Here is a 27,748-nt window from a genome sequence, read left to right as displayed (position 1 = left end):
GGGAGTGGGGCAGGGGCTGGGGCAGGCACTGCCCAGGTGGGGCGTGGGGTGGAGCTGCGGGGAGTGGGGGGTGGCTCCCACTGCTGCGCACATCCCAGGAGGGTGTGTCCCCCAGATCTGCATGGGGCAGGGTGGCTACTTCTGGGGCTGGTTATGGGCTCTTCCTGGCACGGGCTGGGCTGCGCTTGGGGCAGGCAGTGGCGGTGCTGGAAGCGGGGCTACAGTGGGGTGCTGGAGCCACCCCAAAATTTGCTGTAACTCCCCCCAACCTCCCTCCCTGCACTGCTGCTGCCCACCCTTAGTGCAGCCTGGCCCAGCTCCTGCTGGGAAGAGCTCTGCACTGACCCCAGCCCACAGTGGCAGCTGCCCTGCCCCACCCTGTGCGGATCCAGGGGGTATGCGCCTCCCCATGTCCTCTTGGGGTATGCACAGCAGCGGGAGCCACTGCCCGCCCCCCGTGGCCCTCTGGATGAGCTGCGGCTCCATCCCGCGTTCCGCCCTGTCCTGCATGCTCCAGCCCCACTCACTCCCTCACTGTGGGGGACTCAACTCTGTGAAATGAGGGACTCAAAGACAGCACCTGGGTTACCTAGTTTATCATATGAAACAATGCAGGTAAGTAGAGTGCTCTTTTTAAAATCTCTGAACTACGCTGTGTATTGATTTTTTTTCAGGTGCACCCCAGGAATCCTTCCCGTCAAGCTATATTTTATATTGTGCTTTGAAGTCACTTGCAATATGCATCAAGACAAATAAAGGGCCTAGATTGGTGAGTTATATAAACTGGTAAATTTATCAAGCCCCAGATTAAGTAGTAGTAGAAAAGAAGGTTGTTTTTTTTTTAAATCCGTGACTCCTACAGGCAGGCTTTTCCTTCCTTCCAGCCTAAATTTATCCATGACTTTTTATAACCAATTTGTTTTCAGAACACTAACAAGTTATCTTGCATGCACAACATCATGCAAATCCATTACATATAGTCAATATGTTTTTACATACATCACAAGTGATAGGACCCATTTCTCACTGAGGATTAAACCACCCTAAAAAATTTCCAAGTTCCTGAAATCCATCTGTTTGCACTGTGTAAACAAGAAGTAATGCGTCAAATAGGCAGAGTATCTGTCCATGTTTGTAATTCCAAACTGGATGAATGGATCCTAAACTTGCTTGCTGCCCCAGCTCCCAATGGAAAAGGGGCTTAAGGAAATAAAGAATCCCACTGTAAGTACAGCCTTTGTGATACCTAATGCAATAATTTAGATCCGTCCTCCCTTGTTTATCAACCCAATTAGTGTTGAATCATCTGGCAGCTTTCCCTATTGTATTTGTTTTACTACATCTAGATTGGAAAGCGGTCTCTAGATTTTCTCATTTGGACAACATAAACTGAAGCCTCACAACTGACAATACAGAAAGGGGAGGAAAATTAACATAGCTATATTCCCACACCCCCCTCGCCTCACAGTGAAGTGCAATAATTGGGGTTTTGCTAAACAAGCTAATCAATTAATGACTTAAATTCCTTTATTATGTAAAGGCTATCCTGAAAAAATAATTAAACTTCATTTTAATGCCAAGGATCAAGAAGGGCCCCAAAATAATCATATTTCGAATAAATTTGAAAAGTTTAAATTGTATAAAGACTTGATACAGATAATCACACATTTATATAATACTCTTCCTCATATATGTGAAAACTCTTTATATAACATAGCAAAAAGATCAAAGGGCTTTTTACTGAGAGTTATTATACAGCAGCTGAACACTGGAAACCTAAGTCTGCTACTTTAAGTAGAAGCTAAATTAAAATAGCCTGTATGTTACTTCATGAATGGCCTGCCTTTTCCAATGTTCTTTTAAATACAAACCACACAAGGAACCAGAGCTCTGCCTGTACATCCTTCTCTGCCCACAAATTTCCCTCCCCTTAGATGCAGAAGTAATCTGTAATAAGTGGATTGTCTCTCTGTTTTGATTTACTGTGTTATAGCTTGAGATGACTGAAGTGAGAACCTTTTAAGTGAAACAGCATGTGAAGAAAAGCTTAACATGGTATTTAATGCAAAAGCAATCTTAATGTTGGATCATATACACCTTTAATAGAAATAAGGTCTCTTTTGCTTGGCAAAGTTTTCCCCAACCCATCTGGCCTCCTTATTCCACCCTTCACATCTCTCACTCCATAACAAGTCAAATCAAGCTTATAAATATAATGCTGATACCTAACTGGCGGCCTGAAGTGTTGGAATTACTGTACTGCAGAGAAGATGCTTGTCTTTCACCCTTTCACACTTAAACATAAGTATGTCATTGCTCTGGCCCTTCTAAAAGACTTTCTCTTGGCTGCCTTGAAATTTGGCTTGTGCTGCCCAATTGGAAAAGGAAACACTGCAAAACGCTGATCCCCTTTATGAAACCAATAAGACGACTGGCAGAGAAGAATCACAAAGCAACCCCTTCGTATATGTCCTAAGAGGAACTGGAAGGTTCATTATTCACATTCCAATTCCTTGCATGACTGCTCTGAGCCACACTAAAACCAAGACAGACATCCTTTTCTTCCCTCATTTTATATCATAACTAACTGATTTGCTTACTGGATTACAATTTTTTAATATTCTCTGAAATATCAATAACCCTCTTGCTCAGTTGCAGGGAAATGACTGTTAATTAGTACATCAGCTATACATCCATATTCCATCACTAGAAAAGTTCCTTTTGTTAAAAGTATAAGATGATTCCTAGAGCTGAAAACTAGACACATTCCAAGACTGTCCGTATAATTTAGAATGAAACATTTCTAAGACTTGAAGCAAGCTTACATAACCCAAGCCAGTATGAATATACAAATTTGCCAATGTAAGCAACAGTCCCAGCAGTCAGCTTTGTTCAGTTATATATTACACAAGGTGACTTACCATGCATTGAACTGTTAAATGTATTGTAAGATCTCCAAGGACATGTACGTTCTCCAGATGCAGCATTCTGCAATGCTACCTTTATTCCTTTTATTTTAAGGCACAGCCTCTAGTTTTGCAGAGGAAAAGAAAGAGCCCAGATACCAGAGAAAGTCAGGCTCTCCATCATCTAATTAAAATGACTGTACAAAGACTATTACTACTACATATTGGAAAAAGCTGCTTTTATAAAATTTGGAAGACCTGATTTTGCTCTTAGTTTTCTAGGGGAAATTTTACATTAAACAGGTTACTCAGATTAAACAAAGTTTAAAAAACAACTGATAAATGCTGATAACGTGCCTGTATTAAGTATGAACTTTTTTATTAAAATTATCTGTAGATTCTATTCTCTACACTTCTAACTATAGTTGGAAAGTTATAGATACAGACAAACTGGAAAAAAAAATCCATATGAATGCAGTTTGTATTGCACAGCCAGCAGAGGGCTCTATCTGAAGCATTTAGCAGCTGATGCATTGCTCACAGTGAGGATGCTGACAAATCCGAATGCGCAGACTGTTCTCACCAAATACACAGTCTGAGCACTGGCTCTTAGCTAGTAATGTTCTGCCGGAAAATACGAGAGGTAAAAGAACTGAGAGATACCAAATTTTAGATTTTGCTTCTCTGTTCTGCAATAAAACACAGACACCAGGAAGTTTGAGGGGTGGAACCAGACTGATTCTTTTCATCTCAGAACGGGGATAAGCTTAACATCCATTACCATTAAGTCAATCAGTAACAATTATTGGAAAGGCTAGCAAAACTTTTGTTTTTAAATTAAAGTAGCTGAGGAGCATTAGCAAATAGAGTACATTTCTAACTGCTAACTACAGTGAAGCCATTTATGTTTAGTCAACCTAGTTTTCATAAGAATTTCCCATGGACTGTCTTATCTTAGCTCTTAACTAATACTACTGCCTTGTGTTAGTAGATACTGTACCAATGTTAGCAACTTGTTGGGGCAAAAAATTTCAGACATTTAAACCTCATGCTCTTTCTTGCACACAAATGCTTTCATAACATCAGGAAATGGCTCAGAAAAATACATCGCTTCATTTCTAGGATTTTAGTAGCCTTAAAGGACAGGGGAGAGACAGGACTGTGAACAGAGTGTTCACCTAAAAACACAGCTATACAGACAACCTCACACCATACTGCCCTAAACTTCAAAAGTAACTTAGGAAGACAAATGAAGCTTGGAGAAGCTATGGATCTGAAAAATTACTGTACTATGAAATAATTCATTACAGCTAACAAACACAGGTAACTAAAATTAAAGGATTTTTTTTTAAATCCTTCTTCACTCTTTTTATTTAGGTCACTGCAAAACCTAGAGGACTTGATGCTGTCCAGAGAAGTGTGTGTTCTGATACTTCTGCTGATTCTGCACGCTGCTGTAATCAGGCTCTGAATCTGATGCAAACAGCTAGTGCAAGCTCATTTTAATATAAAACCACATATAAAACAAAGAAACTCATTTAAGAAAAGTTCAAATAAGACCACACACTGCAAATCTGTTAATACCCCAATGTACTTTTCTGGGTGTTAAATGACACATGAATACTGCCCCCTAGCGATTAAGAAGCCAGTTACATTTTAACCAATTACCTGACCTTTAACAAATATTCCGCAGAGAAAGCAGAAGTGATTTTGAACTAGGTCACCAAAGTTCTGCAAACTGAAGTAAATACTAAAGCCAAGTTTTAAACATGAATTCCTGAATGGAAGCACCTAAAAATGTCACTCAGTTTTCAGAGCTGCAGATCATCCTAAACTCTAATTAATTTCAGTAAGAGTTGCGAGTTACCAGCACCTCTAAAAAGAAAAAAAGTCATTTTTATTTAGAAGCCTAATTTCAGGCATTCACATTTGAAAATTCTGACTTATAGGTTTGGTGAATACAGAACTGAGCTAATAAATTCCTCATTTAGTCTTAAAAATCTTAATGAGAATTCATTAACATAGGCAAAAAAAAATCTACCCACTTAGCCTTTACTCTGATGATGAACTAGGATGCTTTAATTTAACCCATTTAAAAAAAAACTGTGCTAAGCAACCAGAACTTTTATGAGGCCTAATACCATACTATTCTGCCTCATAAAATATAATAAGTAGGAATAGTAAAAATGGAAAATTCATGCAATCAGTACTGTTCAGCATCAGTACTGCATGATAATGTGGCAAACGTAAATCCCAAATTGAAGCTCCTTGTCTCTTAAATCAACGGGTGTGGCTGAGAACTGTATCTTTGTGAAGCTGGCACTATGCAAGGTTTAGGGGCAAGAAAGCAGTTTTAGATTCCCAATCCTTACTAAAAAGTTAGGTAGCCAACTCCCATTACCTTCCTTAGACTCTTTTAAAAATGCCAGACACTGGTATTAGGAGTGACTATACAGGAGAGAAAAAAACAATACACAAATGCAAAACCTAAGGATTTCTGTGACTCAAGGTTTGACCATGTTAACACAGAGAATAAAGGTGGGGGGAATGGGTGGAGCCTGGACTACAAGTGCAACACACAGCACACATAACAATGGCTTACAGAGTTTTACAGCAGTGTTGGACTGCTGTAGGTAAAAATCAAGATTAGGGAGCTTGCGGTACATAAAGTTAGAGATTTACTCTCCTCCTCTATGGGGTTCAGCAACATTAATCCCTCCTCTAACTGGTATCACAGACAGATCTAGAAGTCCTTGGTTTTTATGTTAAGTTTATAATATGGAGCTGCACAAAGCCTAGGACTTCATCAAATGGCAAGGACATGAAGGTGACACCTGAGTTATATGAAGTCCAATTTCCAGTGCTACTAACTGAGGTTTTAAGGATTCATTGAGGATGTGCTCTTGTTCTATCAACTTGAATAGAGATGGTAGCTATTAGACTATTAAACATAAAAAAAAATTCCTCCTCCCCCCAGCAATCTGTCAAAAAATACTGACCTTGGTCTTCATAGGGGTCATTGGGGTCATCTGCAACTAGCTCAGCGTTGCTTGGTGTCGCATGGTCCTCTTTGGTTGCAAATATAATTTTGTCTTTTCCTAATGTTAAAGAATAAAGAAAAGCAACTATTCAGAGAAAATATAAGCTGAGATAAATCATACCACTTATAAAACCACTGCCCTATACAATCCTTTGAACTGTTAAAATGAATGTATCCATTTACTGTCAGGGCGGCTAGGATCCGGAACCAACTTCCAAGCAAAGTGGTGCTGGCTCCCTACCCTGGGGGTCTTTAAGACAAGGCTTGACAATCACCTTGCTGGGGTCGTTTGACCCCAGTACTCTGTCCCGCCATGGCAGGGGGTCGGACTTGATGATCTGCTCAGGTCCCTTCCGACCCGACCAACTATGAAACATGCAAAAAAGCTAATGATTCTTCTCTACTCAGTTATGGTTGCCCTTTCAATTGGAACAGCAATTGGCCTGGGGGGCAGCACATTGAAAAGAGATTATGACAAATTGTTCAGAGGAAACTTATTAAAAATGATCAAAAAATTTGAAACCAAGGCTTGTAAGAGAAGGTTAAAAGAACCAGGCTGCTTAATCTAGAGAAAAAGATGACTGAGGCGAGACAGGAAAACTGTCTACAAATATATAAAAGAATGGTTTGAAGAGGACAGGGTTCAAATATGCTCATTAGTCAACAAGACAGAACAAGACATAATGAGCTGAAGATGCAGCAGGGCAATTTAGGATAAATGTTAACAACTTTAATAAGAGGAGTTGGGCCCTTGAACGAGATGCCAGGAAAGATGTGTAGGGATTCAGCATTACAATAGGTATTTCTCAGGGACACTGGAATCAACTGCCAAGATTCAAGTGCTTGGGACTGGAAAGGACTGTAGCCGTCTATTACTGTACTGCAACAGCTCTTAGGAAATTCTGTTACGAGAAAATACTTCAGGTTTAGTATTCAGATCACCGGGATCCAAGTTTTCTATTTGCTGTGGAAAAAACACGGATTTTCTCCTTTAAAGGACAAAAACTTGGGAAACTGCAGGTTTCCTCTTGCAGGCTGGCTGAGCTCCAGCCTGCACAGGGCTAGGACACAGGGGGCAGGGAGTGCCACATGCATGTGCAGAGGCATGTGGCAGCCAGGAAGAGCAGCTCCCTCTAGATAAGTGTGGGGGAGTGGGGTGGATATAGGCAATGCATGGGGAGGGATGTGTGCCCCCAGAACCCACAGCAGGGTACAGGGCTGCAGCCTGGCTGAACCAGCTCTGGGCAGGAGCTGCCTCCCTAGCCCAATGGTCAGGACCCGGCATGGGAGGGAGTGCTGCACCACCAGGGTAAGCCATCCCCTGCCCACCTGGCAGCAGTGGGGTGCACAACTTCATGCTGCCACGCCTCACCTTGGTGGCCATGGCAGCAGAGCACTCCCTCCTATGCCCAGTCATGCCCACTGGGCCATGGAGGCAGCTCCTGCCCAGAGCTGGTCCTGGCAGCTGTGGGCACAGAAGTCTGGAGGGGGCACATGCCCCTCCCACATCACCTGTGGTCCCCCACCCCAACACGTTGCCTGTGCTCACAACCCTCTTCACCACACCCCCTCCTTTATTCTCACACTCGGGGGCTGGGGGCAGTGGATTGGGAGTGAGGGACACCAACAGGGTTTGGGGGGTTGGGTTCTATGGGTTGGGAGTGAGGGGCAACAGGATGGGCAGGGGCAGCTTAGCATCAAAGCAGAGGGTGGGGAGGGAGACGGGATAGGCTCAGTTGGCCCCACATCCTGGCAATGGGAGCCATGATTTTCCATGATAAAAAAACCAAAATCAAAAGCCCTAATATACAGGTATTTATAATTTATTTTGTTTTAATAATGACTGAGGCATTGGTAGGCTTCCAAATTGCTTTAAAATTGTAAATATATCAATGAAACACTGTTTTCAAATGACAAACACACACAGTGGAAGAAATACAGATTTTGGGTGTTTAATGAGAGAATTTGGATTTTTTTTTAAATCAGACAATTTTGGATTCATAAACAGAGAAAAACAGGATTTGTGCAGATCAACAGGAAAGGCAAAGAAAACAACGTTCTACTGATGCTGCACACAGGAACAATTTCAGCTAGGATATGTTAAGATTAGAGGTGCGCCAATATATCAGTCCATATCAGATTAGCACCAATAAAAGCAAAAATTTACATTTTTGGCAATTGGCTACACCGGCTTTTCTGGCTGGTGTCTCTAATAACGTCACCGAGAAATGCTGTGTGCATGTGTGCAGCTGCAGCCTGAACGCAGTCAGGAATGCAGCCAGGCAGCGTGGAGAGCAGCATCTGGCTTGTAAGCCTGTAGTGGGGAAGGGGTGTGTGTGTGTGGGGGGGGGACAGATCAAGGCCCCCCACAGTGAGGGAGGGAGTGGGGCTGGGGCAGGGTGGGGCACAGGGCAGGGCCACAGGTGGCTCGCTGTGGGGCACTGGAGGGGCAGCTCCCTGCTGCTGCATGCACCCCTGGGGGAAGCATGTGAGGCCTGTGCCCCACAGATTTGTGTGCAAGGTGAGGGCAGGCTGCCCGCTGCTGGCTCAGGGCCAGGGGCTGCCCCAACCTCTTCCTGGCAGGAGGCTGAGCCAGGGCTGTGCTCAGGGCAGGCTCAGTTGCACAAGGTGGGCAACAATGGTGGCGGGAGGGGTGGCTATGGAGAACTTTGGGGTAACCATAGCTCCTTGGGCCCAACACTGCCCCTCCCAATGCTGCTGCCCACGCTGTGCAGCTGAGTCCATCCTGCCACCACCCCTAGCCTCTCCTGCCCTGACCACAGCCCCGGCCCAGTCCTCCTGCTGGAAAGTGGCCAGCACAGCCCTTAGCCCTGACCTTGCAGCCTGCCTTCACCCCGCACACAAATGCAGGGGGCACGCAGTACCCCAAACGGTGCACGCCGGGTTGGGGAGCTGCTCCCTCCCCTGGATAAGCTGCTTGCAGCTCCACCCTGTGCCCTGCCCTGCCCCAGTTAGGCAATGCCTGCCCTTGCCCCACTTTCTCCCTCACCATGGGGGTGTCAATCTGCACCCCCCACTCCTTCCCCAGCACAGGCTTACCGGCCAGGCTGCACATTGACTATTGGATCAGTATCAGCCAATATAGCTGATTAATAATTGTCCATCAGTATGAGCCAAAAAAAATCTTTTTCGCTGCACCGCTAGGTAGGATAGCTAAAAGAAATTTAAAATTTCAAGTGTATTTACTTCAGTCAATTTAACGTGAATTTTAAAGGTTGAAGTCATATTAAAAACAGCATGTGCTCATTAAAAACATCTATTGCTGATTACACCTACCAAGGGAACTCTACTCAAGGGAAGAGAACCAGGTTTCAGTGGCTGATCTTTCACATAAAAAAGTAAGTTGTTGATTTTTTTCTGAACTCTCTTCCAAAAAGTTAGCCAACATAGCGTAAAGTTTAGAATGCAAAACCCCACCCTCCCAAAACACACCTAACATTTCTTACAAATTAGCTGATGTATCACATCACATCATTTACCTTGTCCAATATTCTTTTGCAGGAGAAAGCTAAGTCCCATAACATATCTAATTGGTTGCAGCCGTGTTCCCACATCACAACAGACAAGTTACACAAATCCGAACACAGAAGCTAAGAACGCAAGTCCGGAGGGAGCATAATTTTGCAGTAAAGCATCTATTTGATTAACTTCATCATGCATGCCATTGTCAAGGTCATCTAAAGGAATTAGTGCCCTTCAAGGGACAACTGTCTTTTTTTAGCAAATATCTTCCCTATATGGTAATTAATCTAAAATACTTTTCAGCAGTCTTAACTGTTACTTGTCAAAACTGTAAAAATGATTTATTTTCGTAGTTTAGCTATCTGTGGAACTAGACCTGAAGTTCGGCCTCTAGTGCTCACAATAACATCCTGCTGTGACCCAAGGACAAAGCTCACATCACTGAGGAACAGGGATCTAAGGATGCAAACACTGCACAGAAAGCAGAATTAAGATGGTTCAAGGCTATGTAAAGTGAAGAAATTCTCCTGATCTAAATGTAACATGCAATTCACTAGTTAACTGAGCGATAGTTATTATAGCATGGCTGCTCCAAACTCATTGTGCGAGTCACCAATTAAATTATGCAATAATTACTAATCACTTGTGGCATGGGCAGTCTTACTTTCTGCGTGGGGCCGGGCTACATTTATAGCACGATACACCTACTAATGGTGTGATAACTGGTTGGCGCTCGGGGCTAGTCTTACCTTGTACGTGTGTCCGGGCTACATTTATAGCGCGAGTCCCCTATTAATGGTGTGATCATTACTTGACGCTCAGGGCTAGTCTTACTTTATACATGTGCCTGGGCTACGCTTATAGCGTGATTCACCAGCGAATCGTGCAATGTGGGTTACATGCAGTCGCAGCCCCCTGCTAGGCGGGCAAGCTAGACCTGGGGAGCCTCCAGCGATAAAGGCACCGTGTCTCCTCGAGCTCTCTCCGTCCGAGCCGGCGGCACCACTCACAGCGCCCTTGCGCGCGCAGCCGGGCCAGGACACACGTTACATGTAACGCGCCATGAAGGACCACGAGAGCACGGACGGGAACGAGGCTGCCCCCGGCGCCTTCCCCCCACCGGGACCGCCCTTCCCCCCACCGGGACTCACCTTCCTGCCGGCAGTAGGACATGGTGAGGGACTCGCGCGCCCGGCACCGCCAGACCCCGCCGGTGCCCAGCGCGCCCGGTCTCCACGCTGCGAGAGAAAGGCCCCCGGGCTGCCCCCGCACTGCCTGCTGGCAAGCAGCGAGAGTGGGGGGCACGAGGTGCTGCGGGGACACCCTGGGGAGCACCCCGCTCCTACCCGCTGAGCGCCGTTCCGGGGGAGTTCAGCCGGCAGCCAAGCGCAGGCACCTCCGTGGCCACCCTCGGCTGCAAACGGCCCTTCCCAGCATGCCTTGCGTGGGCCGCGCCTCTCCCCCGCCCGCGCCAGGATTCGATTTCCCGGCACGCCCCGCAGCCCGCCTGGCTCCCGGCGTGCCTCGCGGCCACGAAACTACAATTCCCGGCATGCCCCGCGCCATCGTGCAGTGCCCGCGCCCGGGAGAATGTCGCGGAACGTAAGTGCTGCCCCGCGGCGAAGGCCCCGGGTGTCCGCCTCTCCCTGGGGGCGATACTGGGAGCGGAAAGCAGAGCGGCGGTTCGGGCTGGGGGCACAGGGCAGGAAGCAGAGCAGCAGGGCTGGGCCAGGCGCTGGGAGTGCAGGGCAGAGCTGCAGGGTCTGGCTGGGAGCAGAAAGAGCAGCAGGTCAAGTTGGAGGCGGGGAGCACAAGACAGAGGCAAGTTAGGTTGTGGGCTCAGGACTGAGGACACGGGGGCAGAGCAGCAGGTCGGGCCCGTGTGGAAAGTGGAGCAGCAGGGCAGGGAGCAGAAAGCCGAGTGGCAGTGGGAACACAGGGCAGAGCTGCAGAACAGGCAGAGGAAGGGGCTGGAGCGCTGCTTGGGGATGACTCGGTGGCCCTCGCCCTCCTGCCAGAAAGGCTGACCGCGCTGCTCCATTCACTGCAAAGTCAAATGTGATCTCTTGTCCACAGCTCCACTTATCTGCAGTACAGGCTCCAGGAGCACAACTTGCTCTAGGACTAGAGAAGGGCAGCAAGGATGATTAGCCACGTGGAGGGGCTTCCGTATGAGGAGAGACTAAAGAGATGACATCTAGTCAGCTTAGAAAAGAGATGCTTACGAAATACTAGACGGTGAAGAGAAGGATTTATTATTTACTCTCTCTCAGTACAAGAGCTAGGGATCACAGAATGAAATTGGTCAGTAGTAAGTTGAAAACTAACAAAAGCTTTTTCACGCAGCGCGTCATTAAAATGTGGAACTCGTTGCTATCTGATGTTGTGGAAGGTGACAGTTTAGCTACATTCAAAAAGGGATTGGACAGATCCTTAGAGGAAAGGGGCATCAGTAGCTACTGAGCATGGGACTGAGGGGCACAGCCTCTGAATCAGAACTTGCTGGACCTTAAATGCTGGAGGCTGCAAGTGAGGGGGGAACAGGGGGAAAAGACCTTCGTCAGGCCCAGTTCACTCTTCCTTTCAGTCTCCACTCTCTGCCACTATGCCACAGGAGACTGATATACATTACTTCTGATATACATACAAAAATGTAACGAAAACAAGATAAGGCAACAGTTAACAGAGAGAGTCTAAACCAGCGGGTGCCTCATTTTAAACTAAAAGTCTGATCCTTCCCCAAGTGCTTTTGTGGTGGTAGGAATTACAATATATCACGTTATACTGATAATCATTAGAAATTTCATACATGTTTCTTGATGGATCATCCCATGTATACATGCCAGTTCGCTGTCTCTAACATTTCATTTTTGTTTTCCATTAACAGGTCTCTGACGCAAGCAGCAAAAAAGAACATGTTAAAATTACCAGTGAGCCCAAACCAGGGTTCCTGGAGCGGCTCAGTGAGACATCGGGGGGGATGCTGATTGGTTTTGTGTCATTTTCCCTTTCTTTCTACGTGCTTTTTACCAATGAGGTATGTGAAGCAGCGCTGGCATGCAAATTGCATGTCAAGTCAATGTTTTCCTGTATGTCTCGAGTCTATGGCACTTCAAGTCAAACTCTCTCTTACTTGAGTGTTTGTAATGTCAATTGCAAAGTATTCGGGCTGTCCCCTAAGCTTTGTTATTAATTCATATGCAAGAAAGGTGGAACATATGGGAAGAGCCTGAATCCTATTGCTGGTTGAGTTGGAGACATAATAGAAGACTAGGATTTTTGGATAGGAGAGCTGTTTGAGAGTTTTTCAGAACTGACTGTGAAGGGAAGTGACGGGAACATCCAGAGTAAGCAATGGAGTATGGGGAAGAAAGAATAAATATTAGGTGGCAAGTGGAACTGGAAGAGCATTACATGGACTTGCACATGCCTTTTTTGTACAAATGCCTCTTGTGTAAGTCATTTCCTCCTTTTGTACAACAAAGGGAGTTAATCATTCTGTTGTACTATTGCATAGGGGGAGGCTATAGACTTAGTACTCTAGTTGACTTGCTTCACTTGTATCAAAACAAACAATAGCCACAAGTAAGCAAGCAACCATATTCCTAAAACCTTGTTTTTACGTTCCCATCTTTCCCATACTTGCTCAGAAAACTTAGAACTTATCTGAACTATATTGTAAGTGTGTAAAACTAGTTTAATCTCCACAAAACTGAGTAATTAGCTATACTAGAGGTTATTTAATACTGTAGTCTCAAACTGTTTGTTTTAATTTGAGGCTAATTTTAGTTCTGATTCTGCAGATACTTGGGCGCTCAACTTTACTACTCGTAATACAGCTTCCAGAATTAAATGAGCTACTCATGTTAGTAAACCTAAGTATGTGCATAAGAGTTTGCAGGATTAAGGCCTTCTTTTATCTTGAAGGTATTTTTAGTCCGATCTGACTGGAAATCTTGGAGCGGAGGCAGAATTTGGTGAAATTTTAGAGCTTCATCCAGAAAACAAAAAGCTTCTAGCATGCTACATAAAGGAAGAAAAAGAATTCTTGTTATCTCAAACAAAAGTGTGTAGCATAAAGAGCAATAACCTGAAGTTAAGGAAGGGAATATTATCAACCAATCAAAATAATTGTATGGTAAAATAACGCCACAGTAGCATCCATACTATCATTAGTAAGTATGGTGAAAAGGAAGAAAATAATTTTAGGGTATCATGGTAAGAAAAATGTGCTGGTGAGTATGTACATTAACTTTAGTTGTTAAGTTGCATGAAGAAGTATTGTTCTTTTGAGTAAAAATTGGGCATTAAGATTAAAACAACAAAGTACAGAAGTTTTATGCCATGTGCCTGATTGTGCTAGCATTTTGTGGAATCTGTTACATAGTCTCCTGGTTGGTTCATTGGTTAATTCAAGATTCTTCCTCATTTTTTTTCATTGTATTCTCTTTTAATTGACTGCAGGGACGAGCTTTGAAGACAGCCACCTCTCTTGAAGAGGGCTTGTCTCTTGTAATTCCTCTTGACAACATACACACCGTGTCTCAGCAGAATGAGGGGAAACTAGTGCATTTGTCTGGTGCCCTTGCAACATCAAAGGCAAGTAAAAAAAATAGTGGCCAAAAATTAGAGCATAAATTGAAGGAATGGAAAGCTCTTCTGCCAGTTAAAACCAGGCATACTTGATGTGCAGAAATACTTTGGAATCTAAACATGCCCTACCTGAGTGTGTTGATGTTTTCAGTTCTTCCTCACATCTGTACTGTATGTTTGGGAGTTGTCATTGCATTTAGAAAGATGCAAAGACTTGAGGATCTGATGTGGAAACTGCATCATCTTCTTGTTATATCAGATATAATTATCTTGTGGTCAGTGCTTTTTGCAAGGCATGTCATGATGAAATAATGACAAGCAGAGAAGACAAAGGGTTCATTTTAAATCTGTCCAAGCATGGTTGAATGCCTGGAGTAAGGGATGGTGAGCCAGAACACCTGGTGTCCTTTCTACAAACTTGTCACAGTTTCTTCAGGCCAAATTTATCACTGTGCTAAATAGATATCATGCACTCCCTCCTGTGCCAAGGCTTTTTATACCGCATCCATTGCTGGTATATCAGTAACTTCTTGGTATTTCATCATTTGTACCAGAGTGAAATTTGATTACCTGCCCAATGTGCACATTTCCTTTTATTCACGTGGCTTTGGAAAGATAATTAACATAAATAGAGGTCTTAAAAATTCTCTGAAAAAAGATACACAGCAGTAGTGTAGAATTATACTGTTTCTAATGCACTGCTTCCTTACTCCATTTTTTTAAAATTAACTTTGGGTCTTGAGAGTTTTGTTCTTTTTTCTTTTCTAACATTTTGAAGTGAAAACATTTCCATGAAATCCCTTTTGTGGCCTAATGAAGTATGATTTCCCCAACATAAATGTGAACAGATCAACTTTGCTAGCAAAAATATGCAGGTATTTTTTATGCTGAATTGTGTGTGTTTGTATTTTAACAGCCTTTGTTCGATCCCAGCTATGGGCTTTCTATCCAGGCTGTCAAGCTCAAACGTAATGTAGAAATGTACCAGTGGGTAGAATATGAAGACTCCAAGTAAGTCGCTGCTGCTTTAAGGCTCCGTTCTGAACTTTTTGACTTTACCAACATACTGCTTAAAATTAAGGAAGATAGACTGGTTGATGGATAAACTTTTTCATGGAACTTATTTGTTATGTGACAGTCTTGGGATTTAACCTTGGGATTTTGCTTTATTTGCTCTGTGACCCTTGGAATTTCACAAGCTTTTGTTTAGTTTTCTGTGCAGGTTTCTTTTTGGGTTTTTTACTATGACCCCAGATTTGTGCAGATGAATCCCCTTGCAGGGTCAGAACACAATGAACAAACCCTTCTAACATCACCCACCCACCCCCTGACCTCCAAGAGGATGTAAAAACTTACAGCCACTGCCTTACCTCATTTAGCTCTATTTCAGCCTGCTTAAAAGCCACAGCTGCAGCTCAGCCTTTACCTTTTGTCTCCATCACTGTTCTGTTACAGGCAGTGTCAAGAGAATCCAGAGCCTTAAATTTTCATAATAGTCCACAAATCTGTTGAATTGACTCCATCATATGCTGTGAGCTCTGCTCCATCTAAGTATTTTACTTTCTTTTTTTAATAAATAAAATATTTAAAATTTAAACAAAAACATAAATCCATGGGCCAGTCGCTTTCTTAGAAGACTAAATAAACTGTACAGTATAAAATGGGAAATCTATAATAAGTACCAGTATTAAATCCAAACTGTCCAGCTAGTAGTACCTGTTACCTAATAGAAATGGAAATGTTTTGAAGTAGTGTTTACACTGTTGCAGTTAATGACCTACAGCTTGGAACAGACGCATGGATTCTATTCTCAGATCTGCCAACAGCCAGTAAGTTGGTATGTGACTTTGGACAAATCTTTAATTTTCTCGGTATTTCTGCATTCATGTGTATAAAACTCCTGTACAATGGGGAGGGAAAAAGTACCTAATTTGTGGATAATCCATTAGCATTTTGTTTTGTTTTTTCCTTGCTTTCCCTTCCCCCACAAATAGTGTTAAAATAATTTCTAACAATTTCAGTTGCCTGGACGTTTTGGGGTACCCCAGCAACATTGAGCCAATTGAAGTTTACCTGTAGTCTTCCAAGTGCCTGTCTTCCTTCCTTGGGACCAAGAGTTTTAATCGACTCTTACTTGTTTGATTGACAGGTGTAATATAACAGCAAAATATTATTTGCCTTTACTGTTTGTTTTAAGTTAGTATAATTAGTAAACATGGATCCACAGGCATTCGCATAATTTTTAGAAGGTTATAGGTAAACTTCAGTGTTGCTGCCTCCAACTTTCAGACAGTTGGAATTGATGAAAATCAAAATTTTTTTTCTATTTTTTTGGAGGAGGATGAAGAGAAGAAAAATACACATAATTGTTCTCTACACATGTAAGCAGAAGGACAAAGAAAATTAATTGATGGTTTTCTTTTTCTTGGAAGAGGTCACGTCAAAATTCAGTTTTCCAAGCTGCATTGTATCCTAGTGCACACACAGACTTTCTCTGGCGAATAATAAAGATGCAGAAAACAGCTTTCCAATTTTTAATTTGCTTATGTTAATAGCAGGCTTCCTGGTTTAAAAAAAAATTTCTCCATCACTTTCACCCCAGTCTACTTCAGACTTGCCTTCTCTTCAGTAATATGGTACAAGAAAAGATGGTTGCCATCCAAAATGTTTGTAACCTTTCCCTCGTGCTCTTAGAACTACAACCTGTTCATTAAGAATTCAAGGCTTAGGGAAAGTTTAATTCCATTCAAGATATAACCATTTGCATTTTACTTGGTTTTCTCTGAGCTCTGTGCAAAGTTATTGACCTCTTTGCTATTTTTCTTCTCTCTTCTGCAGAGAATATGAGGAGAATGGTGAAATTAAGAAAGAAACAAGGTATTCATATAGTAAGTTAATCATTACTTGATACAAAATCAGTTGTTTCTTTTGAAGTGGAAACTGGGTTTCCATGCTGATTTGAAAGGGAGTTCTATGTTGGTCTGCCCAGAAGAGTGAAAACACATTTGGAGGAATGGGCAGTGCTGTAGCAAGGGGAGGGCGAGCAGGGCAACTGCCCCAGGCACTTAAGTGAAGGGGCACCAACAGGTGCTGCCCAGCTGGGGCGGGGCACAGGATGGGGAGCCACAAGCGGCTTGTCTGGGTGGCGTGGGGATGGAGGGAAGGCAGCTCCCATCACTGTGCACTCCCAGGCAATCATGGAAGGGTCCCCCAGATCTATGCACGGGGCAAGGGTGAGCTGCCACTGCAGGCTTTGCCCCAGGTACCAAACTTCCTTGCCATGGCACTGGGAATGGGAGACGGGTTCTAAGCCATGCTCCCTTGGCAGGCCTTTGCTCCTTAAGACAGTTGAGATTGGAGCAGAACTAGCCCATTCAAGAGTAAATGCAAAATCAAATCTTTGTGTTAGGAATTCAAGATCACCCAAGGTCTTCAGTCTTGTATAATTGTAGGGAAGAGACCTGGGAGAAGTGGCATGTGTGCTTCCACCCATATGAGCAAGTAAATATTGTTCAGGTACCAGGATGAACAGTTGAAATACCAGTGTCTTGAATGCCTTTGTATTTTGATATGTGTTGTGCTTTTTGCCAAATGCTTTTCTGGCAGCAGCAGAAGAGAGGATTATTTTGATCTACCCAGTGGCAGAAAACAAATGCTCTGAGTCATCGCATCTCTGTAGATTAGCCTCTGGGCCTCACTTATCCCTGATTGCATGCCCACATTACATGCCTGTGTGCTTTAACAATCCATGGGTATAATTATAAAAATGCCATCAGCTCAATGGAATACAGGGCTCTGTAGCATGGAAATGTATTGGGAACAGAACTGGTGGCTGTGAGCTAACAGAGCAGTTCTGCAGTAAAAGCGAATACAAAAGCCCATAGGACTGATAGAGTATGCCCTGCTAGCATCATCGCTCTGCCCCTAAAAAAGATACCTGCCATTGTCTGTGTCTGTCCAGGGAAGCATGTACAGCTCTTACTTTGCAGGTGAACTGCATGAAGAGGATGTGTATCATAAAGAAGCTGCTGGAACCCATATTGAGAATCTCAAGAGGTTCCCCTGTGTGGTGAAGGCAGCAGTAAAACATTGCAGTACATACAGCAGCAAACATCTGTCTGCTGCTTCACCGCATTGAAGCCATCTGGTTTCAACAGAACTTGTATCTCACCCTCAGCCAGGTGTAACTCGTTCACTGAGGAGCACCAGTGGTAAAGTCCAAAACTCCCACTGAACTCAGTGCAGCCAGAATTTCACTCCATCATTCTTTCCCTAGACTCCCACCCCCCATGAGACAACAGTTGAAGTGTACTTTAAGCACCCTTTAAAACATGCATATGATATAAAGTGCATGTCTGCAAGTGTAAGTTCGGTTTAAAATGTCTCTCTCTCTTTCTGCTGGTTAAGTAGAACCTGTCTAATTCGGCATTCGTTTTTTCTTCTCTCCAACCTCTGTCTTTTCCTTAGACACTGAATGGAGATTGGAAGTCGTGAACAGTAAAAACTTTGATCGAGAGATTGGACATAAAAATCCAAGGTAATTCACCCCAAAACAAATTCAACCCAACTCCTGTAATACAATATCTTTGATCAGATAACGTGTGGGTGGGGGGTGATGGAGGCGCTAACTAATCCTTGTAGCATGGTGAGATAGAGAATACATTGTTTCTACAGGAGTTTCTTTCAGTTTTCACTCTGAGGAAGCACAAACGGGAAGTGCTCAGAAATGAACCAGTAATGCAGCCAAGATTAAGTTTGTATATTAATTACAGTTAGCAAGTGGCATCTTTCTCCCTTCCAGTCATAAATCTTGTGCTTCTGGACTGTACTGCCTCCAAGTGTGAAAACCAAGAAGTCCTTTTCTAACTTTCCTAATCCATCAGTGCGATTAGGAACTATTAAAAGTACAAAAACAGAATGGCACCCTTTGCAATTGTCACACCAGATGCATTGTGTGCTCATATCTCTTGACAAGAGTGTATGCCAGATCATGGATTTGAATGTGTTGGCCTCTCCAAAATGTAATTTAGTAACTTAATTACTCCCCACTGTTGTATTTTGACTACAATAGAATAATAATAGAAAAAATACAGATTTTTACTGCCACTCACCATAGTATTTGAGTATTTTACAGTGGCATGTCAAAGAATGCAATGAAGATTTGCCTTGTGTAAGTAAGATCAGTGGAAGGACAGAGATCAGGTTGTAGAACAGGAGAATTTTGGAATTTGCAGGACCTTTTAGATCCTTAGGTGTTTTTTTTTTGGGTGGGGGTTCCCCTCAGGGCTTTAGGGCTTTCACATAACTAGAACTTTGTTTTAAAAAATGTTGTGTATTTCTAACTAATAATGCTCTGGGCAATAAAAATAATCAAATACCTGGTCAGAAAACAAGACAAAACAAATCAAAATGCATTTTTTCCCTTATTAGAGCTAATGTGTACAAGAGATCCCTAAAAGCTGGGTGACAGTTTGTGTGAAAGATGAGACCCTCTAAACTAATATATGCAAATATTAGTTTATCTTGCGATTTGATCCTGCAAATGTTTTTGCACGTGATTTACTGCTGTGTGTAATCAATAGGATTACTTGTGACAGTAAAATTTAAGTATGGGTTTAAAGTTTGCAGAACTAGGACTTAAGTAACTTGATCATGGGCTAGAAATGGCTTCATGGGGTAAAGATTTACAATGGAGAGCACTTTAATTTAGCAAAAGCAAACAAGTTCTAGTGTTTAACAGCTGACATTAAACACTTTGAGAACTAAAAGAAATATACAATTGTTTCTAGCAATGGGGATAATTTAGCCAGTGATGCAACTTACTTAGGAATGTGAGTGATTTTAATTATCATATGTGGTCTTTACATTGAGGTTGGATAACTTTCTGAACTCTAGCAGAACTAGATCTGTGACTCCTTCATGAAGCTTATAATAAAAATACTAGGCCAGTATTATGCAGAAGGCCAGACTAGATGTTTATAGTGGTCCTTTTTATTCATCCAAGTCCATTGCTGGCACCTTTAACATAGAATGCGAGTCCCTGGTATTTTTTACATTGCACCAGCTATTTAACTTTTTGGTACTCTTGCACTCAGATTTGCATCACTACTTCATTGATCTTTTATTATCTGTTACTGATCACAAATATGTCCATAATGCTAGAATTTTTATAGAAACCATTTCTGTCCCCCAGTGCTATGGCTGTGGAATCTTTCACTGTGACTGCTCCTGATGTCCAGATGGGCAAGTTCTTTCTTTCCAAAGGTAAGAAATGTGTGCATGGCTTTGTATGTGAATGATATGAGCAAGACTGGGTGGTCTCGGGTATAATAACTTTCATAGATGTTAGGGTTGGAAGGGACCTCAGTAGATCATTGAGTCTGACCCCCCTCCTCTGGACGCACTACTCCAACTCTGGCCTGACCAATGCCGCATAAAGGGGGAAGTATCACCTCCCTGGACCTGTTCATCATGCGCCTGCCAATGCATGATAAAGTGCGGTTAGCTTTACTGATCATTTTGTCGCACTGACAACTCATGTTTGTGAGTGCTTTGTGCTCACAGGTCCCGAATCGGGTGAGTTTTGCTCATTACCTTTTGGAATGGCAGTCCCTAAATTGGCCATGAAGAGAGAGTGAAATGGAATGTAGGTTAATGTGCTACTTGAGACTTAGTCTTGCTTCTTTATTCTGTTCAGGTCTTATTGACAAAATAGACAACTTCAAGCAGATGAGCCTGTCAAACCTGGAAGATCCACATGCAGATGTTACCCGAGGAGGCAATTACTTTTACCATAGCGAGAACCCCAGGCGTCCAGAAGTAAGATGAAGGGGTTTTGCCTTGGTTTTTCTTTGCTGCAATTGAAATCTGCTCGACAGACTTAAAATGAAAGGCATAGCCTTGCAAGTTTCCTAGAAATGTCATATCCATAAAAAGTAGAAGGTGGGAGAGCTGAGCAGTCATACAGGATCCAACCTCTTGCTGAAAGGCTAATGCTGGTGATTCGTTTTTGTATAGCTAAGAAACTTATGGGCACTTTTATACATGCTCCAGGGTGGGGGGGTGCGCTGCACTTTAGAGTGGCTCTGAGAGCTGCTCTAATTAAGTGGCACCACAACTCGTGTATCAGCTTTCCCACGCTTAAAAAATGGCAGCAGGGGTGCTTGAACTGAACCTTGTTTGAGCCTTAGTTCAAGTACCCCCGCTGCCATTTTTGAGCACGGAGATGCTGATATATGAAAGGCAGGAGGCTGCTGGAACACGGCAATTGCCATGCTCCAGCAGACTCAGTGAAGTCTGCTCTGACGGGCTGGAATTCAAGCATGTCAGAGCAGCATCAGCGCTCGTGCACAGGCACCCTCTGATTCTTCCTTTACTGTCCTTGAGCATCTTTTTTTACATATTAGATTGGCAGGCTAGTAAATAAAAAGAAATGGGACTTGTGCTACTGCTGTTCTAGCAGAAGTGGGTTTCATCTGTGCCTCACTGGTCTGTGCAAGTTTCAAGGTCTGTTCCAAGCAGCTGAGTAGATTATAGCAGAAAAATAAGCCAAGGCTCTGTTAGCTCACGCAGTTCTCCTTAATGAAAGGGAAGTGAGGTGGAACACTCCTGGCATTGCTGGATTTCCATACTTATGGTGGGATTGCTGAAAAATGGGTCAGGGTGCACTCTCATTTTGAGACTTGTGCTGTGCTGTACACCCCTCAGCCTGGGGGGAAAAAACATTCAGGAATCCTATATAAACATCTCTTTTGGCAGTACAAAACTTTTAGGCAGTGTTGCAACCTGGAAATGCCTCATAAAGAATAGTTTCATAGGGAATCTTCTCAAAGTGATTCTGCTATTAACTTCTGGTGGTTTTTCCCTTGTTTCCAGGTGGGAGACCTTCGAGTTTCATTCTTCTATGCAGGTCTGAGTGGAGATGACCCTCACATGGGCCCAGCAGATACGGTAAAACTTCAGATTCTCCCCTAATTTGCCCATTGATGCCCTGGTGCTGGCACGCACAAAGCTCTTTAACTTTTTTTCTGCCTCTTTTATAAGGTAACTGTGATTGCTCGTCAGCGAGGGGAGCAGTTGGTTCCATATCAGACCAAGTCTGGAGATGTCCTGCAAATTCTATATGTTGGGGATCTCTCTGCTGAGGTGAGTTACTTATGACACTAGCTAACTCTGAAATAAGAGAGGACAGCAACAAGCTGGGCAGTAAGTTGCCTTTCCCTTAGTTTTTCATTGCACAGGAGAAATTGGGTAGCATGTATCTTCCTCCTTCAGTCCTCCCACTGGATGAGGAAATCTGGCCCGAGTACTGCCTCTCCTGCCTCTAATTTTATTGTTCAAGGGAAAGATGCTATAGCCTACCTTAAATTGTGAGCCTGTTACCCACCTTCTTAATCCCCAAGTGGTTGAATATGCCTATTATGTCTCAGCAGAACGTAAATCCTGTCTGTTTACATTTGCGGTACCCAGTTGGACTGTTTAATCCCTGCTCATTTTTTCATTAAAGCATGATTTGTAGCTAAAGTTACTATGCAAAATAACTTCCTTCTGCTACTGACTCTCATCTCTCTCTTGAGTATGAAAAACTTTTTTGGCAGGCTCTGATTGTGTCATGATCCCTCAAATACTTTCTAAAGGTTACATTTTAAAAAGTTAGTTTTTAATTAAGCAAAGCCTGCGATTCTTCTCTCTCCACCCTTTATTACAGACCTAAGGGTTTGAAATGCATTTATTGCTAGTCTAGCTGACTGGTGAACCCTAAGGCAACTTAAATGCACTCTAATATATCCTGCATGCTCTGACAACTTGGTGATTCATTTACTTTCTTGGCAAGTTGGTTGTCATTAGTGATTGTTTCATGCCCTGCTGTGAAGATTCTGGATGTCAGGAATTCACTTGAGTTCCCAAGAGCAGTTGAACTGGCTCTTGTTTGCAGGCTATACTGGAAAGAGAGGAGAAAAAGTATTGACTTTTGTTTTGGGGCAAGCTCTGAACCTTAAAATTTTTAATGTATGGAGTCCCAGTTTCCAATGGGGCAATGTAGTTTAGAGCAATTTTACCTAGACTTTAATTTGTGTAACTTGCAAGGGCAGTTTCTCATAAGACGTTTCACTGAGGCATTTTAACCAGACCCAGGCATCTAAACAATTTTGTGAATGTAATCTACTAATGGTGTACACACACAGATCTGTAAAATCTTCTTTACTTGAAAGCAAAATCTTTGCTTTATTTGGGTCCAAATGCAGATCCAGTAAAGCATACACACATCTTTATTATACAAAAAAGTTTGGCTTATCTGATCCCTGCTATAGCACTGCTGTTACTTACTGTACCACATTCATTCTGATAAGGAATGCGAACACAGCAACTTATTCATAGGTGTTACACTTATTTTTAAGGAAATAGTGTTTTCTTGAATCTGAAAAGTAAAGGTTTTGGAGTGTTTGCTCAGCAGCGAAACTGAGCACTTCCCACTTGTCCTTACATTGCAAAGGGTGACATAATGTTTTGTGATGAACAGAAGCACTCTTGACCTTTTTTGCTGCGTTTTGGATTCTTTGGTAACCTATTGGGCTGCTTCTGTGGTAACTGATAACCCATAGATCTGTGAATCGCTGAAAGTGCTGTAAACATGCATGTAGCTGTTCAAAAGCATTGCATTCTGAACAGGAGAGGCACATTTAAGGCCCTAGAAACAGCAGGAGTGGAAACCTGAAGGAAAATTAGAAACTGGATATGTGTAACTATGTTTGTATTTCAGGAGGTCTTTCAGAAAGAACATGAGAGTAACATCATGAAGACCTGGGGCCTTCGTGCAGCAGGCTGGCTTGCCATGTTTGTTGGCATCAACCTCATGACCCGAATTCTTTATACCTTGGGTATGTTGTTTTTTTTTTAATTAACAATTGGTTTAAAGGTAAGACCTAAATCCAAACCCTTGGGGCCAAATGACGATCATTACATGGCAAATGGATTCTGGGGGGTTGGAATTTGGATCTGAATCTGAATTTTGCAGTCGGCCTCTACATCTACAGAGCTTAGGACCAAAATCGAGATCTGAATGCTTGCTTAATGGACAAGTGAATTCTGAGTGAAGTCTTGCAGTGTACACCCATCTGCTTTTAAATTCTGGCCTAAGTCATGTTTCAGTCTAGCCCCCAGTGGACCCTGGCCACGCACTTACTAAAGCTAGAAACTGAGAGCACAGCTGGTGCAGATGATTAGAAGTCCTACCCCATGCTGCAAAGTCTGACTAGCTGCTATCTGCATACAGAGCTGCCATGTACCTTAAGTCTTTCATTATTTGTATTGCAGTGTCTAGAGCCCCCATTCCTGAACCACGTGGACCACAGGACTATTGTACTGGGTGGGTGCAGTACAGACAACAAAAACAGGACTTCCAAGTTGCTTTTAGCTTAGGCTGAAGAAAGTGATGCAATAAGTTTGGTGAAAGCTGGTTGTTGCATCAAATTTGCATCAACTTGAGTCCAAAGTTACTTGTTCTGAAATAGACTCTCTGGAAAAATATTACACTATGAGAGATGTCTGCAGAATTGGACTGAATTTTCCATAAAACAAATAGTTTCTGGTCTGGAGCGAAATGTGAACACTTTGAAACCTTTTCTTGCCTTCTGTAACCCTTTCATGCATGTTTATTGTCCATCAGCACAAGGGTTATCTTTAGTTATAATGGAACAGGCCTTGTGGAAATCACAGTTGGGTTCCAGCTCTCTTGCACAAGGCACTGAACTTGTCTTTGTCCCACTCTTCAGCTAGCAGGTCAGTCAGTGCTCCTTGCTTGCCTCCCTGAGAAGTGGAGTCTTGTTTCAGTAATGCCTGAAGTGATTTGAGATCTTATGTAGGCACTGTCTAGTATTAGCTGATGTTAATGGGAGTCTTTCCATCCACCTAGAATTGATAATTTTGGGTGTCATTTCCCAGTCTTTTGGCAATATAAAATCTTACAAATGATAGCATTGTCACATGCTTCTTTCTTTGTTTTCTTCCCTACCACAGTGGATTGGTTTCCTGTTGTCAGAGATCTGGTTAATATTGGCCTGAAAGCCTTTGCCTTCTGCGTAGCCACCTCTCTGTCCCTGCTGACCATCTCCGTGGGGTGGCTCTTCTACCGTCCTCTGTGGGCTTTGATGATTGCATTGCTGTCTGCAGTTCCTATTGTAATTGCCAAATCCCGAGTTCGAGCGAAAAAACACCAATGAAGATGGAAGAGCTCCTTTTTGCTCTCTTTGCACTGGAGTCTGTAAAGCCTAGTGCAAGAAGTTTCAAGCTATTACAACTTGCTTAAGGCACATCACCAAAGAGCTCAGTTGGGTGTAATTGTTTATTCACTTAACACATAAGCACAAAAAAATGCAATTCTACAGGCTACTGCTTTGTAGTAAGCCAGTGAAATTGAATTAAAAAGTCTGGAGTGGGTGAGAAGCAGTATTTGCCTCTAAACAAGTGTTTGCTGGCCTCTTTAAATGAGGCAGAGGTGAGTATAATCTCCCAATGGACAAGTTTTATCATGTAATCTACAACTTGCAGTCTTTAGCGTGTTTGTGTACCTTCCTATCTCACTTTCTCACGTAGGTCTATACATTGCAAAAAAAAGGTGTGTTAATATACAAAAGCAACTTTGCGTACATATGAAAGCTGTTAGACTCTTGGTTTTCAGTAATTAGAGAAAAAATAGGCATAAGGCTTGCTTGAACCAAGGGTTTTTAAAAAATATAAATTGGATCCTGGCCAGTCAGCTGAGAGAACTTTTAAAGGTACCTGATTTTCAGAACATGCTGGACAAGGTCCTTTCCAAAGTCAGGACCCTAGACAGACTAAATGGTCTCAGCTTTTGTACCCAAGATCACTAATATCTTTTTGTGGGGAGAGGATGGAGCTTGAAAGTAATTTTAAATTCCATCTGTTAATGTCCTCCACCTCTTTATTGGAGGAAGTGGGGAAAGGGTTAGAAACCTAAGATCCTGAAGCAAAACTTGTCAAACTTAGTATGTACTCCTACACGTTGTTTGCAACTTTATACAGTAAGCGCGTGCTGTGTATTTTACTTAGTGAAGGCAATGAAAACACTCCATTTCACTTTGTTATGTCATGAAAGCCAAAATCTGGATTAAAGAGTTAAACACCTCACCACTGCATTTGCAAAGCAAACAGATAACTTCTTCCTTGAGATTTTAAATCCTTCAAAGTAATCCTGCTTGATCTTTAAATCTTGTAAACCTAAATAACTTAAATCACGAGTTTTATTTCATGGTGGGACACAAAATAACTCCATATTTAACCTCATGTTCATGTTTACAGTTTTCTGCTTTTAAAAGTACTTGTGATTAGAAACAATTCTATACTATTTTTAAAGAGGGTATAAAGCTCCAAATGGTTTGCCTGGCTTTTTGGCTGTGGCCATATCTGCTTCCTTCTTTGCACAAAAATGGTATTAAAAAGTAAAGGAAGAGTTTAGGAAATGGGCTTTCCCCAAGTGTCTTGAATAAATTTTAGTTAAGGAGCATCCTTCTATTTTTGTAGGTATTCAAGCATTGTCAGTTCAATTTCAAATTCCCAGGGCCGTATTCTGTCCCAGTGAAAGAGGCATTTGTACATGTGCTCGGGGGTAGAGAAAGGAGGGGCACTTTAATTAGAGTGGCTCCAAGAGCCACTTTAATTAAAGCATCCAGGGCACCACATGTATCAGCATCCCTGCACTGAAAAATGGTGGCTTTAGTTAAAGCATCCACTTCTTCCAGCATGATAATTACTACGCTCCAGCAGACTCAATCGATCAAATTCGCTCCAACACACTGTAACTGGAGTAGCTTCGCTGCATGTGTATAGGCACCCTTGGATGGGCAGCCTCTTGCTAAGGTTGTTGTTGATATGCAAATAGTCAAAGTAGAAACTATGGAGCTATAAAGAGACTTGAGGAATTCATGCCTGTCCCTGAACCTCTGGAGCATGTCTTTCAGTGTGTCTAATGGAGAGTTGTGTCTCTCTCTGGGGAAAAAAATGTGTTTCTGCTTTCCAAACTTGAGAAAACACTAGCATTCATGTACTGTAAATCAGGGCCGGTGGGGGGGAGGGGAGTTAGAATCCTTTTTCTATGGAAGAATTGGTCTTTTGTATATGCCATTAAACTTTTTTCAAATGATTGTGGTTTTTTGTTCCAGCTTTGCCAGATCCTTTCCTTCACAGCTTTTATGAATTCCAGAGGTAGCATTTTTAATGCAATTGTTCAGAGCTTCTTAACCAACTTGTTACACCATTGCACTTTATATCTCTATAATAGCAAGTTTACAGTTACTATTATTTCAGTTCCTAGCAAGAGGCAAGGTCATAACAACTGATTTGCTAGAATGTGAGGTAATGTACTGTTGAAGAGGCAGTTTGGCAGTGCCTGAACTAGAAGTTGGGGTAGACATGCTGCATAAGCCTCACTGAGCAAGCCATTTATTTAACTCTTTTTTTTGCCCAAGTTACATTTTGACTAAAGGTAACGTGCTGGTCTCCACAAAGTTTCTTGGAAAGCACTAAGACGGGATATTCACCCCCTGGTCCACTTACCAGATCCAGCCTCTAAGCTGTAGCCCTGCATGTTATATCAGGCATGTAGGGTTGGCCCTTTTCCTGATATCAGTCTCATGCCATTCATCTGATCCACAGGGCCAAAAGATTGTGCCCCACTACACTAAACCTTTGTTATTCTTCTTCCAGTAAG

At 42.7% G+C, this 27,748-nt stretch overlaps 2 protein-coding genes across 3 annotated transcripts in view; one reads left to right on the top strand and one right to left on the bottom strand.

Annotated features, from left to right (window-relative positions):
- Positions 1–10,845, bottom strand: part of CHCHD4 (coiled-coil-helix-coiled-coil-helix domain containing 4) — a 14,560-nt gene extending 3,715 nt beyond the window's left edge. Inside the window, exons 1-2 of one of the 2 annotated variants that reach the window (XM_019536808.1) lie at positions 10,581–10,845; positions 5,906–6,004 (exon numbers count right to left, since the gene is read on the bottom strand). In XM_019536808.1, coding sequence (XP_019392353.1) covers positions 5,906–6,004; positions 10,581–10,602 — 121 coding nt within the window. In that variant the 5' untranslated portion in view covers positions 10,603–10,845. Of the gene's footprint in view, positions 1–5,905; positions 6,005–10,218; positions 10,253–10,580 lie in introns of those variants that run through there. The other variant, XM_019536809.1, reaches the window with a different exon arrangement.
- A 91-nt stretch (positions 10,846–10,936) lies between these two features.
- On the top strand, positions 10,937–26,369 carry TMEM43 (transmembrane protein 43). The gene is made up of 12 exons (XM_019536807.1): positions 10,937–11,031; positions 12,317–12,466; positions 13,894–14,028; positions 14,939–15,033; positions 16,861–16,910; positions 18,490–18,559; positions 20,216–20,286; positions 20,720–20,841; positions 21,898–21,972; positions 22,066–22,167; positions 23,783–23,900; positions 25,039–26,369. The coding sequence occupies exons 1-12, from the start codon at positions 11,020–11,022 to the stop codon at positions 25,239–25,241; spliced, it is 1,203 nt and encodes a 400-aa protein (XP_019392352.1). The 5' UTR covers positions 10,937–11,019; the 3' UTR covers positions 25,242–26,369.
- Positions 26,370–27,748: the final 1,379 nt, after the last annotated feature.

This window comes from Crocodylus porosus, unplaced genomic scaffold (assembly GCF_001723895.1).
Source record: "Crocodylus porosus isolate Cpor-Errol unplaced genomic scaffold, CroPor_comp1, whole genome shotgun sequence".
NCBI lineage: Eukaryota > Metazoa > Chordata > Crocodylia > Crocodylidae > Crocodylus > Crocodylus porosus.
The sequence above is the reverse complement of the archived record's forward strand: the minus strand, read 5'-3'. Positions and strand labels throughout refer to the sequence as shown.

What these genes read in the sequence shown, in the direction of transcription:
- TMEM43 (XM_019536807.1), top strand. An exon ending in ACGTGCTTTTTACCAATGAG is followed by an intron (nt 12,467 to 13,893) that starts GTATGTGAAGCA and finishes AATTGACTGCAG; the next exon opens with GGACGAGCTTTGAAGACAGC. An exon ending in CAAGTTCTTTCTTTCCAAAG is followed by an intron (nt 20,287 to 20,719) that starts GTAAGAAATGTG and finishes TATTCTGTTCAG; the next exon opens with GTCTTATTGACAAAATAGAC.